This window comes from Vicia villosa, unplaced genomic scaffold (genome assembly GCF_029867415.1).
Source record: "Vicia villosa cultivar HV-30 ecotype Madison, WI unplaced genomic scaffold, Vvil1.0 ctg.000060F_1_1, whole genome shotgun sequence".
Lineage (NCBI taxonomy): Eukaryota > Viridiplantae > Streptophyta > Magnoliopsida > Fabales > Fabaceae > Vicia > Vicia villosa.
In genome coordinates, this window is record NW_026704990.1 from 445747 (window position 1) to 463271 (window position 17525).

Sequence of the window (17525 nt, forward strand, 5' to 3'; positions counted from 1 at the left end):
ATTTGTAAACAATAACACAAATAACACAAAATTACAAGAATATTGCTGGAAAAAACAGCACAGACACGTTTCGTAGATGCACATCCGGAACGTGTCCATCTTCAACATGTTCCGTAGATGTACCTACGGAAGCAACGTTACTTTTTTTGACAGAAAATTGATGCATAATATGATTATTTACCTGAAATCCAGTCTTCCTGTTGCACCAAAAGGTTGAAGTTTTTGAGTGAAAAATGATATTGATGAAGTAAAGTTTCTAGGTTGTGGAGAGTGTTGAAGAAGAAATGTAACAATGGGGGAGTGATCACGCTGATTCAAAATATACCAGATACTTTCATAGGTGCATCTACGGAACATTATGGTGCTAAGTCATTCCGTAGATGTACCTACGGAATATTCCCTGAATTGAATTAATTTGCCATTTTCCCTAACGTTCACTAGTTTAAAATACTTCCGTAGATGCACCTACGAAAAAATTCAACTTTTAACTAAAAATATACTTCCGGATGTGCATCTACGGAAGCAAGGGATATATTTGAAATTTTTTTCAGGTGCATAAGAGAATCAAGGGGTGTAATAAGATATTCTCAAGAATTAAGACCCTTTTTATTATTAATTAGAGAATTTAGCAAATGTCTTAAAGGAGGGAGAAATGCAAATAATGCAGTTGAGATTTAAGATATTTGTAGAAGTGTAAGAATTAATCAAAATTTTGTAGGATTTGACAATTTAGTAATTTACATGTGATTCGAGTTTATAGCGCTTCTAGTTGAAGAAAACTAAGAGTGATGAACCACGTTCTACAGGAGCTTCACGCACGTAGATAAGAAAGACTTATACTTATTGGGAGTTTAGAGAATCAAGTTGAACGTGTGGCGTCATATATCCTTCGAATAAATAGTCAAACAATACTAAATTATACAAGTCACATTATTTTGACAAAGACTAATATTTGTCGATAAATGTTAGATTTATATAAATTTTCAATATATATATATATATATATATATATATATATATATATATATATATATATATATATATATATATATATATCCTTTGGACGCTTTGTCTTTTATTATGTATTTGTATAAATTTTTGATAAAGTATCTCGAACACCAAAAATATCATGCGTAACACTCTTTAAAATAGTTAAAGAATTTCTAATTGAGGGATAAATTTCATTTGACAATGTTCAGGAAGATATAATCATTGTTAAGAGCCATAATCGATACCTCAACTAACTTTCAAGTTTAACAATAAATTTGACACATCTAGTGGGATATTACGATAATAATCAGTGAAAATTCAATTCGAGATGCCAAGATTATGTTTGTAGTATGCATCTCCATTCAGAGAGAAGTAGCAACAATAAGGATATACCATCTTCATTTGCATCAAAGAGGTTAGGCCAACCATGACCTAATGAACCATCATAAAATTGAGATACCAACATTTGTGGCTCATCCCAATAATTTAGGAGACATGCTAGTTGATTCCCCTAAAACATCACTGAATTAGATCATGTATCAAGTCTCTCAATAACTTGGAGTCATTATTAAACTCATGGATCAACATAAAGTTTAGAAAAATTAAAGAGTTCCAGGCAAAACATACCAATTCCGATGACAAATCTACCACTTTTGCAATTCAAGGAGTTCAAGAGAATCAAGATCTAGAAATTACTGTTAATCAAATGTAGTTGATCGTTGTGATTGCAAATTTAAGTAAGTATGAAAATTTGGAGCAAGGTGAGTATGGAACTCAAGACTAAAATGATATTTTAAATGAGTATGAAAACTTGGAGCAAACTGAGAGTTGACAAGAAAATATTTTTTCTAAAATCTCGTGTGTTTTTCAAATGAACACATGACCTCCTTTTATAGTAAACAGTTTAAACAAAAAAGCAAACTTTGGAACGTCTATATCCATTCCATAATCGATTAGGCAACGATCATAATTGATTAAGACATAGTAAATGAGACATTGGTACGATCAAAAGTATAATCGATTATTAGGTCTCTATAATTAATTATTAAAAAAATCTTACCTCATAATCGATTAGATTAGACAGAGGCCATAGTTTCGCTATATAATCAACTATAAAATCTTCCTAATCAATTATGATCAACTTTTAAAATATTTTGGCCTAATCCAAAGTGATTTTCAAAACAGATTTTAAAAATAGATGGATTTTTGAGAAAAAGAACTTGTGTGAGGGTGCACATGACTTTAGTACATTGGGAAAAACACACCCAAATTACAATTTTGATCTTAGAAAAGATAAGACATCTCACCACAAGATAAGATGGAGAGCTTTTAGAAAATATGTTTGTTTTTTTTATGGTGTTCTTTAAAATTTGATTCTTTTAAATCAATCATCAAATTAAAACTTCTGTTTTTTTTATTTGATTCAATATTTCTTCTTCCTTTGAAGATTTTTATGATGTTTTACTTTGATGTTTTTTGTCATCATCAAAACCGATAACACGTGTTTAACACATAAAATCAATCCATAATCAATTTTGGCATGATCACTATAATCAATTAGGTTAAGAAATTTTATAAAAATTCAAAAGCTACAAATTTCAGCTTTAAGTAGAATCAATTCTAAATAAAAATTAATTCAATTTTAAAAGAATCAAATACCTCAAAATCACTACGAAATCAATTATACACCTCTAAAATTGTTTTTGCCTCTTCCAAATACCAAACCAAAAATGCTATAAATAATATTTATATGATATACTTTATTAATTTATTTATTGCAGTTTTGATAATAATAGTTATTAGTGTAATTTAATTTATTTTTCCTATTTCATATATTTTAATTATAATTATGTTTTGTTATTTTATAATATTAGTTTTTAATATATTTTATATTAAAAATATATATTTTTATCATATTTGTTGAAAAAGAATTACAAATATGCGTAGTGTGAGAAAATTCTACATTAATTAAGAATGTGATAACTTGAGTATTTATAATTAGAAGAATTCACATACCTATCATCTTAAAGTTTTGAATAAATATGTAGTATGTCTCTCATAAAAGTGTTGTTCAAAAGAAAAATATTCCAAAGTGTATAAACATTCTCTCGTGTTGACTCCCATGAATTGCGTCAACAATATTTTTTATAATATTATTAAATTAAATTTTTTATAACTATAACTTGAATATCTAAAACTTGATACAAATTAAAAGACACTAAATTAAATAAAATAAAAATGTTTTTAATTGAACTAGGAATCAAATTTTATATTTAGATTGTACTTATTTTATAAAAAATCAAAATCAATTAAACTGTCCCGTGTATGTATGTGATCTAGCAGTGAAACCGTTAGATCTTTAAAATGTGATCCTCTCAAAGTGTCCCGTGTATGTGTGTTTTTCAAATGAACACATGACCTCCTTTTATAGTAGATAATTTAAACAAAAAAGCAAACTTTGGAATGTCTATATCCATTCCATAATCGATTAGGCAACGATCATAATTGATTAAGACATAGTAAATGAGGCATTGGTACGATCAAAAGTATAATCGATTACTAGGTCTCTATAATTAATTATTAAAAAAAATCTTACCTCATAATCGATTAGATTAGACAGGGGCCATAATATATTATAGACCTAGTTTCGCTATATAATCAACTATAAAATGTTCCTAATCAATTATCATCAACTTTTAAAATATTTTGGCGTAATCCAAAGTGATTTTCAAAACAGATTTTAAAAATAGATGAATTTTTGAAAAAAAAAAGAAGAACTTGTGTGAGGGTGCACATGACTTTAGTACATTGGGAAAAACACACCCAAGTTACAATTTTGATCTTAGAAAAGATAAGACATCTCACCACAAGATAAGATGGAGAGCTTTTAGAAAATATGTTTTTTTTTATGGTGTTCTTTAAAATTTGATTCTTTTAAATCAATCATCAAAAACTTCTCTTTTTTTATTTGATTCAATATTTCTTCTTCCTTCGAAGATTTTTATGATGTTTTACTTTGATTTTTTTGTCATCATCAAAATCGATAACACATGTTTAACACATAAAATCAATCCATAATCAATTTTGGCATGATCACTATAATAAATTAGGTTAAGAAATTTTATAGAAATTCAAAAGCTACAACTTTTAGCTTTAACTAGAATTAATTCTAAATGAAAATCAATTCAATTTTAAAAGAATCAAATACCTCAAAATCACTACGAAATCAATTATACACCTCTAAAATTGTTTTTGCCTCTTCCAAAAACCAAACCAAAAATGCTATAAATAATATTGGCTTAAATGCACCTTTGGTCCCTGTAAGTTAGCGAGTTTTTTTATTTTCGTCCCTGTAAGTTTTTTTCCTGGGTCTGAGTCCCTATATTTCACTTTTGCGTTTGTTTTAGTCCCTAAAATCAAAATCCGCAGAAAAACCTGCATATTTTCCTGCGAATTTTGGCTTTAGGGACTAAACCGCAAGTAAAAAGTAAGATATAGGGACTCATACCAACAAAAAAAAAACTTACAGGGACGAAAATCAAAAACTCGCTAACTTACAAGGACCAAGGGTGCATTTAAGCCTATAATATTTATATGATATACTTTATTAATTTATTTATTGCAGTTTTGATAATAATAGTTATCAGTATAATTTAATTTATTTTTCCTATTTCATATATTTTAATTATAATTATTTTTTGTTATTTATAATATTAGTTTTTAATATATTTTATATTAAAAATATATATTTTTATCATATTTGTTGAAAAAGAATTACAAATGTGCGTAGTGTGAGAAAATTCTACATTAATTAAGAATGTGATAACTTGAGTATTTATAATTAGAAGAATTCACATACCTACCATCTTAAAGTTTTGGATAAATATATAGTATGTCTCTTACAAAAGTGTTGTTAAAAAAAAACATGCCCCAAAGTGTATAAATATTCTTTCGTGTTGACTCCTATGAATTGCGTCAACAATATTTTTATAATATTAATTTTAAATTAAATTTTTTATAACTGTAAGTTGAATATCTAAAACTTGATACAAATTAAAATTAAAAGACACTAAATTAAATCAAATTAAATGTTTTTAATTGAACTAGGAATCAAATTTTATATTTAAATTGTACTTATTTTATAAAAAATTAAAATCAATTAAACTGTTCCGTGTATGTATGTGATTTAGCAGTGAAACGGTTGGATCCTTAAAGTGTGATCCTCTCAAAGTATCTGTAGTCCGCAAACCTATGTTAATAATGAGGATAATAGTAAAAGCCAAAATAAAATAAAGTGCGGTTCATTTGGTTTGAAAAATTGGAAGCAAAAGAAATGGTTGAATGGTTGTAAGGTGACGTGACGGTGTGTTTTAAATGTTAAACTTAAAAACCACCATGGCATTTATGGCAAGTTTCAAAAACATTGAATGGGGGGCCAGACACACAGACAGAGAAGAAGAAGAAAAAGACAACATTATGGAGCAATTTACGATCATGGGATTGTCGTCTATTTCTATTTTCAAACACACACTTCAAATACCCATGTCCACTTAAACACCATATACATCACATTTAATGCTCTCTTTTTATTTTCAACTTTTCCAAATCCGTGAACATTTTCTTGAGCATAATTTGTTTTGAAATTATTTACTATAACTTTGTTTGGATTGAATATGGAGTGATGAAAATAAAACGAAGTGATACAAATTCAATGATGTGTTAAGTTTTTTTAATTTTCTTAAAATTTGTCATATTCGATTTTTTCTTCTTCTTTTGTTAGTATAGCCCACATCTTAATATTTATCTGTATTTTGTATAATGTATTAACGTAAACAAATTATTAGTAATATTTATAAATAGAAAATTAAAAATATATATTAATTGAAATGACATAACTTTAAAATATATTATATATGTATGTAAAATTTTAATCTTATTGTACTAATTAAATTCTATGGTATTATAAATAAGAGTGTTTATTGGTTCGGGTAAATCCGAGCTAAATCATAGTGTTTAGGTTGAAATTTTTTTCAGTTCGGACAATAATTGAACTAAACCAATAAAATCTAATGTCAATTAGTTCAGACATCAGATTTTCAATTTTCTATCTGCAAACCCAACTCAAACCAACCATAATTAATTATCATGAAAATTACTACTAAACATTCAACTTCAATAAAAAAAATCTCATATATAGACAAATTATGTTATTTTAATTTATTATAAGAAAATTGTTGATAGGAACTGAGCATAAAACTATGAAACACAATCATTAACATATTAACTCAAATAATTAATTATATATTCAAAAATGTTAGATATTTTTAAATCTAATACGAAAAAATTGTTAATCTAATATTTAGAATTGAACTCTTTTGACACTACTATTTTTTATATTATTATGAAAAATTAATTTTTGTAAATATTTTTTTTAATTTTTTTTATTTACTCAATCAATCTAATCCAAACTAATTTGTTATTTCCTGGTTCGGTTCGATTTAAGCTTTATCGTAAAAATTTATAAATCCCAATCATATATGATTTAAATATCTGATTCTCTAAAAACCGAAACAAATCCACTCGCGAACACCCCCTACTTATAAAATGAAAATCCCTAGTAGATTTGAGACTTTGAAAACATTCAAACAATCATAAGCTTAATCATGAAAGGAAAAATTTGAAAAGGAGGCCATAATAATGTTTGGTTGCATAGTATATGTGGGTATCTTTCACTTTAGACAATAATTTGATTTCTTCCACACTTTTTCTATATTATTTTTGCACTTTCTTTCCCACCTTGTATTATTTTTTTATGTTGATGTCACCTAGATTTCCCTCCCACTTGTTTTGGTCTTAATTGGCACATAACTTTGGGAAGCTGCAAACTTTAGCACCTTCGAATCACCCCAAAACAAAAACCCTTTATTTTGAAATTTGAATTATGTATCATAGTAGTAAGATAAAACAAATTATAAGAAGATCATGTAGGTCCCTCACCCTACATATATATTGTTATTTTCACATTGCTCTAAATATCAATTGCTTCATTTGTCAGTGACCTAAAGTCAGTGAGTTTGTCACAAACAACCCTAACCAATACACGACAATGCATTTTATTAATCACATATAAGTCATGGCAACTTCACTGCAGTACAGAGCACAGAGCAACCTCTACATTTATTTATTACCATGCAACAACATTTTAAAATATCTAAATATACTATATCACACATGCATAGTAGTATACCTCTATATTTAAGATAATATAGTATACATTAAAATAATATGATACAATTTATGTGATTTTAAAATTCTATCAATTTTTATATATTTGATCTATTTAATAAAAACTTTAATTTAATTATTAAATTAGTTTGACTCGTCTTTTACAAAAATTATTGAAGATTTAAGTATGTCACACTTGACACGTGATATTAATGTATGTTGAATTCAAAATTTTGATTGCATTAATGCTTTAAATTCGAACCATATTCTTAAATCCAACCAAAATTCATGTTGGACAAGTTAAACTATGGTAGGCTATTTAAAACGAAATTGGATAATTTTAAGTACTTTTCTATAATACTTTTATGAAAAAAAATATATAATGAAGTGTCAACTATGTATTTAATTAAAATATTTTTTTAATTCTAAAACACTCCTGTGACATAGCGAGTATAAAGATTTTAATTGATTGTATGTGTAATATTAGTTTATATTATTTATGCATTACTTTTAAATTCTACTATTATTGTCTTTAAAATATAATTAAAGGAAAATGCTAATGAGTGCTCAGTAAAAAGAAATGTTAACTAGACGTACACCCGTGCGATGCACGAAATATTTTATTTAAATATCAATGATACTATTATAATTACAATTTAAAAAATTAAACGTACACAAATTTGTTTAATTTAAAGAATAATAATAATAATTATTATTCTTATTATTATTTAAAAAATAATTTTAAAATTAAATTTACAATCATAAGATAGGTTTTATTTAAATATCAATGACAATTTTTATAAATTTGAGAGAGGTGTTGGTATGAGTTATGAGTGTAGAAACTTTAGATTTTTTAATTCAATTCGTAACATCATTTAGAACTGAGTAGAAAAAAAATAGTTAATCTACATTACAAATACAAACAATTATGTACAAAATATGAAAAACATTATTGAATCAAATATGAATTACAATATAATTAATTATCATATATCAACAACATAAATAAATAAAAAATAAATAAAAAAAGTGAAAACAAATAAAAAAATCATTTAATCCAGTTCTTAGATGAAAAAAATTAAATGAATACAAAGGTAGGAAATAAAAAATAAAGAATGTAATTGAGAAATATCTTGGTATGCAATTTTCTCATGCATGGCACGGTGACACCTACAAAAACAAAGGCAAAGAATTAAAAAAAAGGTAAAATATAAAAAATTAATTGAAATATGTCTAATCATTATTTTAATATGTGAAGAAGAAATTGAGAAATGTAATTGAGAAATATTGTCATATGCAATTCCCTTATCCATGGCATGGTGGCACCTACAAGACAAAGGCAATGGATTAAAAAAATATATAATACAAAGGCAGACAAAGAACAAATTAAGAAAAAATATAATAGAAAGATAAAGGCAAAGTATAAGAAATTAATTGATACATATCTAATCTTTGTTTCAATATGTGAAGAAAAAATAGAGACTAATGATGAAAATCAAGAAGGTGAAGAAGCCTAACAATTTTGATGTTAAAAAATAAATGAACTATCTTAAATATATATATTGAATGGGTTAGTGGGAGTGGTGGAATAGTTATAATGCAATATGTAACTGTATTTTCAATGTACGTGGTTTTAATGTAGGTGGTTGTGGTTGTGTATTAACTAAAAAATAGGAAGTATAATAAGTGGCTTGTGGGTTTATTATTATTTATTATTATAGATTTATTTAAAAGGTGGTTGTGTATTAACTAAAAAATAGGAAATAAGTGGCTTGTGAATTTATTATTATTAAGATTTTATTTTAAGAAAAACGTGGTTTTAAATATATATTAATTAATTAATAATACTAATAATAATAAATAGTGAATTAGAGATTTTATTTTTTTTTAAAAACGTGGTTGTGTATTAACTAAAAAATAGGAATTAATAAGCGGCGGTTTTATATTATTAAGATTTTATTTTAAGAAAAACGTGGTTTTAAATATATATTAATTAATTGATTCAATATATATATATATATATATATATATATATATATATATATATATATATATATATATATATATATATTTGTGTATTAACTAAAAAATAGGAACTAATAAGTGACTTGATTATTATTATTATTATTATATTATTATTTATTGTTATTAATAAATATGATGATTTATTATTGGTGGAAAATTTGGCGGGAACATTTTGGAGGGAAGAAGTTGTAGGATTATAATTTAGTATGATGTGTGTCATCGGAATATTGGTTAAGAGACTAAAAAGATAAGTTATATATTCTTTAAGACATTTAAAAGATAAAAAAATTAAAAAATATGTCTAATTAATGCATTGAAAACAGAAATATTAATTAACATTTTTGAAAAATATTGTATATTCAATGCATTAAAGATATAATATTTCCTTTATTTAGAATTCTTAAATAATATCCCAAAAAGGTTAGAATTGTGGAGGGTGAAAATAAGTTCTTGGGGTAGAATCCACCTGTAGTGGTACGATGAAGCTTAACAAAGTTAACATGAATGGTGCGAGTAAAGTAAGTAGAGAAGCTGGTTGTGGGGGCGGTTATTAGGGATCACCGAGGTGATTGGAAAGTTGGTTTCTCTAAATATCTGGGAAACCGTAGTGCGGTGCTTGCAGAATTTTGGGGTGTGCTTGAAGGGCTAAAGCTTTCAATGCGTTCACCTTTAAAGGCACCGACCCTTTTGGCCAAATGATCCTTCCGTAAAGATTATGTTTACAAGAAGCAAGACCTGCAAGGTAATCTTCTCCATGTATAGTGTGAGATATTGGATCGAACTCTAGTATGGCCGAAGGGTAGCTTCTTGGTTCGACAGGGTTAAGCATGAAGTCGAAGGTTGTTCACATGCTTGTGTCGAAGATGCTAGGGTTGTTAGCATGTTAAATTAGGTTTTGGTGTTTAAACCCTAATTTGTTAAGTTAGCTTGTTTATTAAGTTGGCTTGTGTAATGGGCCTTGTGGAAAAAGCCCATTAGTTAGTATGTTAGGTTTTATTATAAATAGCATACTAGTCTCTCATCATTGCTAAGCTGCAAATTGTGTTCCTCTTCTTCCTTGTCTTTTATTCTTCTTTGGTTTATACTTTGTTCTTGGCATTGAATTCACAACATATAGAAATTGAAATCTTGCCCCCTTTAGATTATGTTTACAAGAAGCAAGACCTGCAAGGTATTCTTCTCCATGCATAGAAATTGAAATTCTGTCCCCTTTAACCACCAATTAAGGAAGTTCGCTAATCGAAATGTCACAAATGTTATTGATCGCTTGAACAAATGATTTTTTTTCATATGAATGTTTTATTGGGGATTTCGAAGTGTTGGCTTTGTTGACATTTGAATTGAGATATGGCCATGATATTACTACCGATTGCAACATGATCAGAGAAGAAAGAAATTTCTAGGTGGTAGGGAGCGAGAGAAAACCCCACATCAAGAGAAAAGCAAGTTGTTAATTGATTATTCATGATATCTAAAATTCGACTTAAAGAAACAGTTTAAAATTATGTCGACTGAACATATACATGATATTATTATTATTATATTACCTAAATAATTTTTCATATTTACATATTTCCATATTTTAAATTTTTTTAATGAATATCATTAATAAATTATTTTATATTAGAATAAAACTTACTTTATTTTCATTTAAAAATAAGAGCTAAGATACATAGAACAAATAGGACCACAATTTGTTTATATCTTATAAAAATGTTTAAAATTTAATGTTGACCAACCCTTAGAATCATATTATTATATTTTAAAATGATTTTTCATATTTCCATATTTTAAACATATCCATCAAATTATTTTAATATTGTAAATATATTAATGAATATTGTTATAAAATATAAATAGAGGTTAAAGGTAGTACATTGACAGTGTAAAAAAATTTTACACTGTCATCCAATAGAAATAAATCGTTTTGCCATTTCATATAATTTTTTTTAAAATTACAGTCTGATTTATCCTGATTCATAATCGTAATTAGTTAACGGTATAAAACTTTTTCACACTGTCAATGCATCATCCTCCTTTTCTCTTATAAATATCGTATTGTTTAGATATTAAAACTGGTTAAATTCCTACCTTCAATTCTATAACCCAAATTGAGTGGCACATCCAAAATTAAGATGGAAAATAAGGGTCATACTCTTACTCTAAATCATAACACTTTTCAAAGTTGATTTTACTACACCACTAAAACAAAACTCAGTACTATTATGACTTGCCCCTGAATCTGCAATTTTTAACTTTTTCCTTCAATTTTATATTTCTCTTAAACAAACAAAAAATTACTAATCCTCATTTATTTATTTATTTCAAAAAACTATATCTAATCTTCTTCTCTCTCTTTCAATTGGTCACTCAAAACAAAGCTCACACCTTTCTTCTTCAACATTATTTTCATTTCCCATTCATCAAACACTCTTTTTCTCTTTCACCCTTCTCTTATCTCTTCATAAAGTTTCAATCTTTCTCCCATTTTCTCCAACCCCTTTTTTTCATTTTTCATTTTCATTCACCTTTTCTCAAACTGATTCTCACTGCAAATCACTTTTAAAGAATCTCACAACTCAACAAAAACTGTGAGCAAAATTAATAAACAATGTGTTTCTTTCTTTCTTATTCTTTTTTGTTGTTTTTATCTCTCTGGAAATGTTCATTTCTCTATAGGAGTTTTCAAATATAATATTCAAAAAATGATTAATAATTTAATATCATATAATAAAGAAAATTAAAGCTTTGATTTTTTTGGATCTAATGCTTATTCTAGCCACACCCCTTTTTCCTTTTCTTGTTTTTTTAGTCTACAATGATGTATTTGACCTTCTAAACCATACATTATTTCATTATCATTATTTTCATTATTTCCATTATATGATTATATGATACTATTCATATATGTTTGCACATGTATGTATTGTTGTGCAATGTGCATATACCTAACTTTGCTATATTATTGCAACTCTTTTATATTATTTTTGTAATCTAGTTTGATTTGGAACTGTGCAGGGTGGAAAATTTCAATGATGAAGTTTGAAAGTGCTATTGAGCTACATGGTCTAAACATTGGAGCCTATATATCATGTGAGGATTGATTGAATAGTTTCCTGTTGAAAATTGAAACAGAAAGCATAGGGTCCCAAGATATACTATTTGTGTATAGGAAATTAGGAATCTTTTGGTGGAATTTTGCTTCTATTAGTGTTTTTTTTGGAAGTAGAGCCAGATAGTTGGATCCATAAACATATACTTAACTTTACCTTTTTTGAAGGTGTTTCTTTTCATCTATTTTGACTTGGCTTTGTGATTTGAAACTTGAAGGCACAAAAAGCAAAGCTAGTGAGATATGAAAGTGTGAGGAGTGAGGTGCATTTTGAACTTGAAGAGGGGTCTGCTACAAACAACTGTGATAACATCTTGTTGCTTTCTGAGCCACTAAAAGGGTATCTGATTCTTCACTGATTTATTTGATACTACTTTAAGAATGTACTTGTTGTGTTGAAATAGAATCACTCTTAAATATTGGTGATAAGATAATAAAGAAGAAAGAAAGAAGATTCTGTGAACGTTAGAGGAGTTTTTGAATTTGAGAATTAGTGAAATAAAGGTTTGAATTTGAGAGTTTGTGATATAAAGGTTTAAATTGGGAGCATATATCTATCTTACATGATTTTTGAGACTTGAATTGAGAGTTAAAACTTTTCAGCAAGGTAGTTTTTTGTGGCGTTGTGATACGTGGCGATGAGTCGAGAGCAGGCGAAGAGGGGGAAGCAAGAGAAAAGTTGTGATGGTGCTGAGAAGGTTATTGTTGCTGTTAAGGCGTCGAAGGAAATTCCAAAGACTGCTCTTGTTTGGTCCTTGACTCATGTTGTTCAACCTGGTGATTGCATTACGCTGCTTGTTGTTGTTCCTTCCCAAAGTTCAGGTGATTCCTTCTTTTAGTTTTGAGCTTCTTTTCTCGTTAAGTATTGTTTGTGTAAAACTATTTTACATTGTCAGTGTATAGAAATCAAACCTCAGATGTTTTTTCTACTACCGCGCAGGTAGAAAATGGGGTTTTCCTAGATTTGCTGGTGACTGTGCCAGTGGTATGAAGAAGTATCCTCCAGGAACAGTTTTAGAGCAGAAGAGTGATATCACTGATTCTTGCTCTCAGATGATCCTTCAGCTCCATGATGTCTATGATCCAAATAAGGTTAGTTCTAGTAGCCTTGGTTTTGGTTTGGTATGTCAAAGGTTCTTGCAATTTGAGTTTTGAGGATATTAATCCTTATGTTAAACCTTTTCCAACAGATAAATGTCAGGATTAAAATTATTTCTGGATCGCCTTGTGGATCAGTGGCCGCAGAAGCCAAGAAAGGACAAGCTAGTTGGGTTGTTTTAGACAAGTAATAGTCTCTCTTATCTTTTCCTCATTAAGAATCACACTATTGTAAGCATGTCCGGTGCATGTTATTACTTGATAATTAACGGTGTCTTCGTGTCAGTGTCTGTGTTGTGTCTCAGTCTGTGCTTTTCATAGATTGTAACTATGAAACTTGATAATAGATTATACTCCAGTTATTGATACGTTGGAATTTGATGTTGATTTCTTTGCAGACATCTCAAACATGAGGAAAAGAGATGCATGGAAGAGTTGCAGTGTAACATTGTTGTTATGAAGCGTACTCAACCGAAAGTGCTTCGTTTGAACTTGATTGGAGCACAAAAGAAGGAAGTTGAAGAAGCTGGTACATCACCTTCTGAGCAAGGTGATACACCTGAAAAGCAATCTGAAAACAAGTTGGATTCTTTAGTAGATTCTATTAAAGGACCGAATGTTACTCCAACTAGCAGCCCTGAGCTAGGGACGCCATTCACCACTACTACTGAAGCCGGTACTTCATCAGCTTCAAGCTCTGATCCCGGAACATCACCATTCTGTATCCCAGAGATGAATGGTGAGAAAAAGAAAGAAGAAACCATTAAGGAAAGTCATGAACTTTGTGATACATCAGACACAGAAAGTGAAAGTCTGTCGACATCTTCAGCTAGCTTTAGATACCAACCGTGGATCACAGAATTGCTTTTACATCAACAATCATCTCAACGCAACGGAGAAAGATCAGATGCGTATCATGGTATGCCTCAAGCAACTACAACCAAAGCTTTGTTAGAAAAGTATTCTAGGCTTGATAGAGGAGCTGGAATGGAAATGTCGGCAGCATATAGAAATGACTCGGATTTTAGTGGTAATTTAAGAGAAGCAATAGCATTACCAGGAAATGCTCCACTTGGTCCACCTCCTTTGTGTTCAATATGTCAACACAAGGCACCTGTTTTTGGAAAACCTCCAAGGTGGTTCAGCTATGCTGAGTTGGAACTTGCTACCGGTGGATTTTCACAAGCCAACTTCTTAGCAGAAGGAGGGTATGGATCGGTTCATCGAGGGGTTCTACCAGAAGGACAAGTCATTGCTGTCAAGCAACATAAATTGGCTAGTTCTCAAGGTGATGTCGAATTTTGCTCTGAGGTAGAAGTTCTAAGCTGTGCTCAACACCGAAATGTTGTTATGCTGATTGGATTCTGTATAGAGGATAAGAGAAGGCTTCTGGTTTATGAGTACATATGCAATGGATCATTGGATTCACATTTATATGGTAATTGCAATATAATATTGAATTCATGGTACTGATACTGTTTTGATTCTATATTGGTCTAATACTTTGTAATATTTCAGGGCGACAAAGGGATCCATTAGAATGGTCTGCGAGGCAGAAAATTGCTGTTGGAGCTGCCCGCGGGTTAAGGTATCTTCACGAAGAGTGCAGAGTTGGTTGTATCATCCACCGTGACATGAGGCCGAACAACATTCTCATAACTCATGATTTTGAACCTCTGGTACGATAGTTCTTTGCCTTCTTTTTTTACAACGAAAGACGCCATTATAATTACTTCATTATTGTGTATTCGTCTAATCACAGTCTGAAGGGAGTTTTGAGGTGCATTAAATGTGTGCTTAATTTTCTAACTGTATTGAATTGTGCTGAAATATGAAGGTTGGTGATTTTGGATTGGCAAGGTGGCAACCTGATGGAGACATGGGTGTAGATACTAGAGTAATTGGAACATTTGGGTATGCTTTATATCGATCTTGATTCTGTTTCATTGTCAAACTTGTGTGTGCGATGCATTGCTATCCTTTTGTCTATAATCACTCATTTTTTATTTTTAATATATTAATTTTTCTCTCTTGATAAGTGCTTTGTGTATTCATCATGCTTCTTAAATTGTAACTAAGCTATTGTATGTGTAGGTATTTGGCTCCTGAATATGCTCAAAGCGGTCAAATCACCGAAAAAGCTGATGTTTATTCCTTTGGGGTGGTATTGGTGGAGCTTGTTACCGGTAGAAAAGCTGTCGATCTCACTCGGCCAAAGGGACAACAGTGCCTTACTGAGTGGGTAAGTTAAGAATTCAGTGTTATATAGGTTCTCTTTGGATAAATAACCTAAGTATGCCGTTAATGTTCATGCCTAACCTTGACTAATTGTGTATAAATATTTCAACGTTAAACAGGCGCGGCCACTGTTAGAAGAATATGCCATTGACGAACTGATTGACCCGAGGCTTGGACGTCTCTATTTAGAGCATGAGGTCTATTGCATGTTGCATGCCGCTTCATTGTGCATAAGGAGAGATCCTCATTCTAGACCCCGCATGTCACAGGTAAACAAACTTCTCAACATATCTTTCTTTTTTTTGTCACCACGTTGTTTGTTTTAAAGAATCAACGGTTGCATAGCTTTTTCGACTTTCCTAAAAAGATAAGATGGACATCCCGCAGAGTCAATGAGAAAAGTTCACAATAATTAAGAATTGGACCACTTCCACTTTAGTAACTTTTTTAGAACAGATATTTCTTATAATGTAAGAATTTTACAATCATGCACCCGATGTAAAAATTTTCACAGAATCATAACTCACAATGTAGATGTTTGTGTAAAACATTTTTACGCTGTCAATGAATGACTAATAAATTTACGAGATAATATGCTAACTGTGTTGGTATACTTGTTTGTTTATTCAAGGTTCTCCGAATTCTAGAGGGAGACATGGTGATGGACACAAATTACATTTCTACTCCAGGCTATGATGTTGGAAACAGGAGCGGTCGCATTTGGTCAGAGCCACTGCAGAGACAGCATCATTACAGTGGTCCCCTAGTAGAAGATTCATTGGAGTCATCATTCAGTGGAAAGCTATCTATTGACAAGTACAAACCTTCCTATTGGGATAGGAGTAGGGACAAGCCCATAAGGGCCTCATCAGAAGATGATATTTGAAGCAAAGTGGTCGACCATGAAAATTGAATTATATTTATGCTAAATATGTTTGTCGTTAGTTATTACCCTCCTATTTTTGTTCTGTTTTTTTTGTATTAGGAAGTGTCGGTACTACATAGATATCTGTGTATAGCAGAGTGAGAGTGAAAGTGAAAGTTGTATAAGTAAAATATAGAAGCTTTTGAATTTGTTTAGCGAAATTATGTAAAACTAGTGCTTCAATGAACTTCATTGATTACACACATTTGAGATATTTGTATGGTCTCTACAAATGGATGAAATTGAAATAGCTTTTTCTGTAAGGTGGTCCAAATCTCTCTCTCTCTAGAATTGCTATTATGTGCATGGACTTGCATGTGATGAGAAACAAATTTGTGATGATGATTGTCTTCTGAAGTAGCAATCAATGACAATGATAACACATAACCACAGTTACCTTTAAACATTAATCTAGTGTAAAAATCAGAGATGCCATTTTTTTTCTTTTTGAATTTGAAACACCTAAGTTGGATGATGTTGACAATGTCATATAGTTTTTGAATTATTGAGAAAAAAGATACTTTATTGGTTATGTATAAAAAAAAACATTTTGTTGGTTGGGTGATGATGACAGGGCTTGGAGGTTGAGACATAATAGTAATACAATTGTGAAACATGTCATGTGTGTTTTGTTTCTGTGTTATGTTTTGGTAAGTTTTAGTAATATAATCCAAAGTAACATCATGCTTTATCCTGAGGACAACTTGGTCTGATTCTTGTCCATATACATATGTATATATCTTTTGCTCATTACATGTCAGCATCAACAGAAATTTTTGGAAAATCTACAGCTGTGATTTCTACACTATTGTTGTGTTAGTTTCATTTTTTCTAGATTAACTTTAAATTTATAGTAGTGTTGTCAATTGTTAATCATGAGAATAATGGTTGGTTCAAATTTTAGGTTCTAAT

The 17525-nt window shown here is 29.6% G+C and overlaps 1 protein-coding gene across 2 annotated transcripts; it reads left to right on the forward strand.

Moving 5' to 3' along the window:
• Nucleotides 1-11598: 11598 nt before the first annotated feature.
• Nucleotides 11599-16876, forward strand: LOC131623323 (inactive protein kinase SELMODRAFT_444075-like). 2 transcript variants are annotated; one of them, XM_058894329.1, is made up of 12 exons: nucleotides 11599-11831; nucleotides 12259-12333; nucleotides 12571-12692; nucleotides 12956-13174; nucleotides 13293-13444; nucleotides 13543-13637; nucleotides 13849-14888; nucleotides 14969-15129; nucleotides 15288-15364; nucleotides 15545-15692; nucleotides 15808-15957; nucleotides 16320-16876. In XM_058894329.1, the coding sequence occupies exons 4-12, from the start codon at nucleotides 12991-12993 to the stop codon at nucleotides 16572-16574; spliced, it is 2262 nt and encodes a 753-aa protein (XP_058750312.1). In that variant the 5' UTR covers nucleotides 11599-11831; nucleotides 12259-12333; nucleotides 12571-12692; nucleotides 12956-12990; the 3' UTR covers nucleotides 16575-16876. The 2 variants fall into 2 exon arrangements, with proteins under 2 accessions (XP_058750312.1, XP_058750313.1); XM_058894330.1 differs by lacking the exons at nucleotides 11599-11831; nucleotides 12259-12333 and having other exon boundaries at nucleotides 12357-12692.
• The last annotated feature ends 649 nt before the right edge of the window (nucleotides 16877-17525 follow it).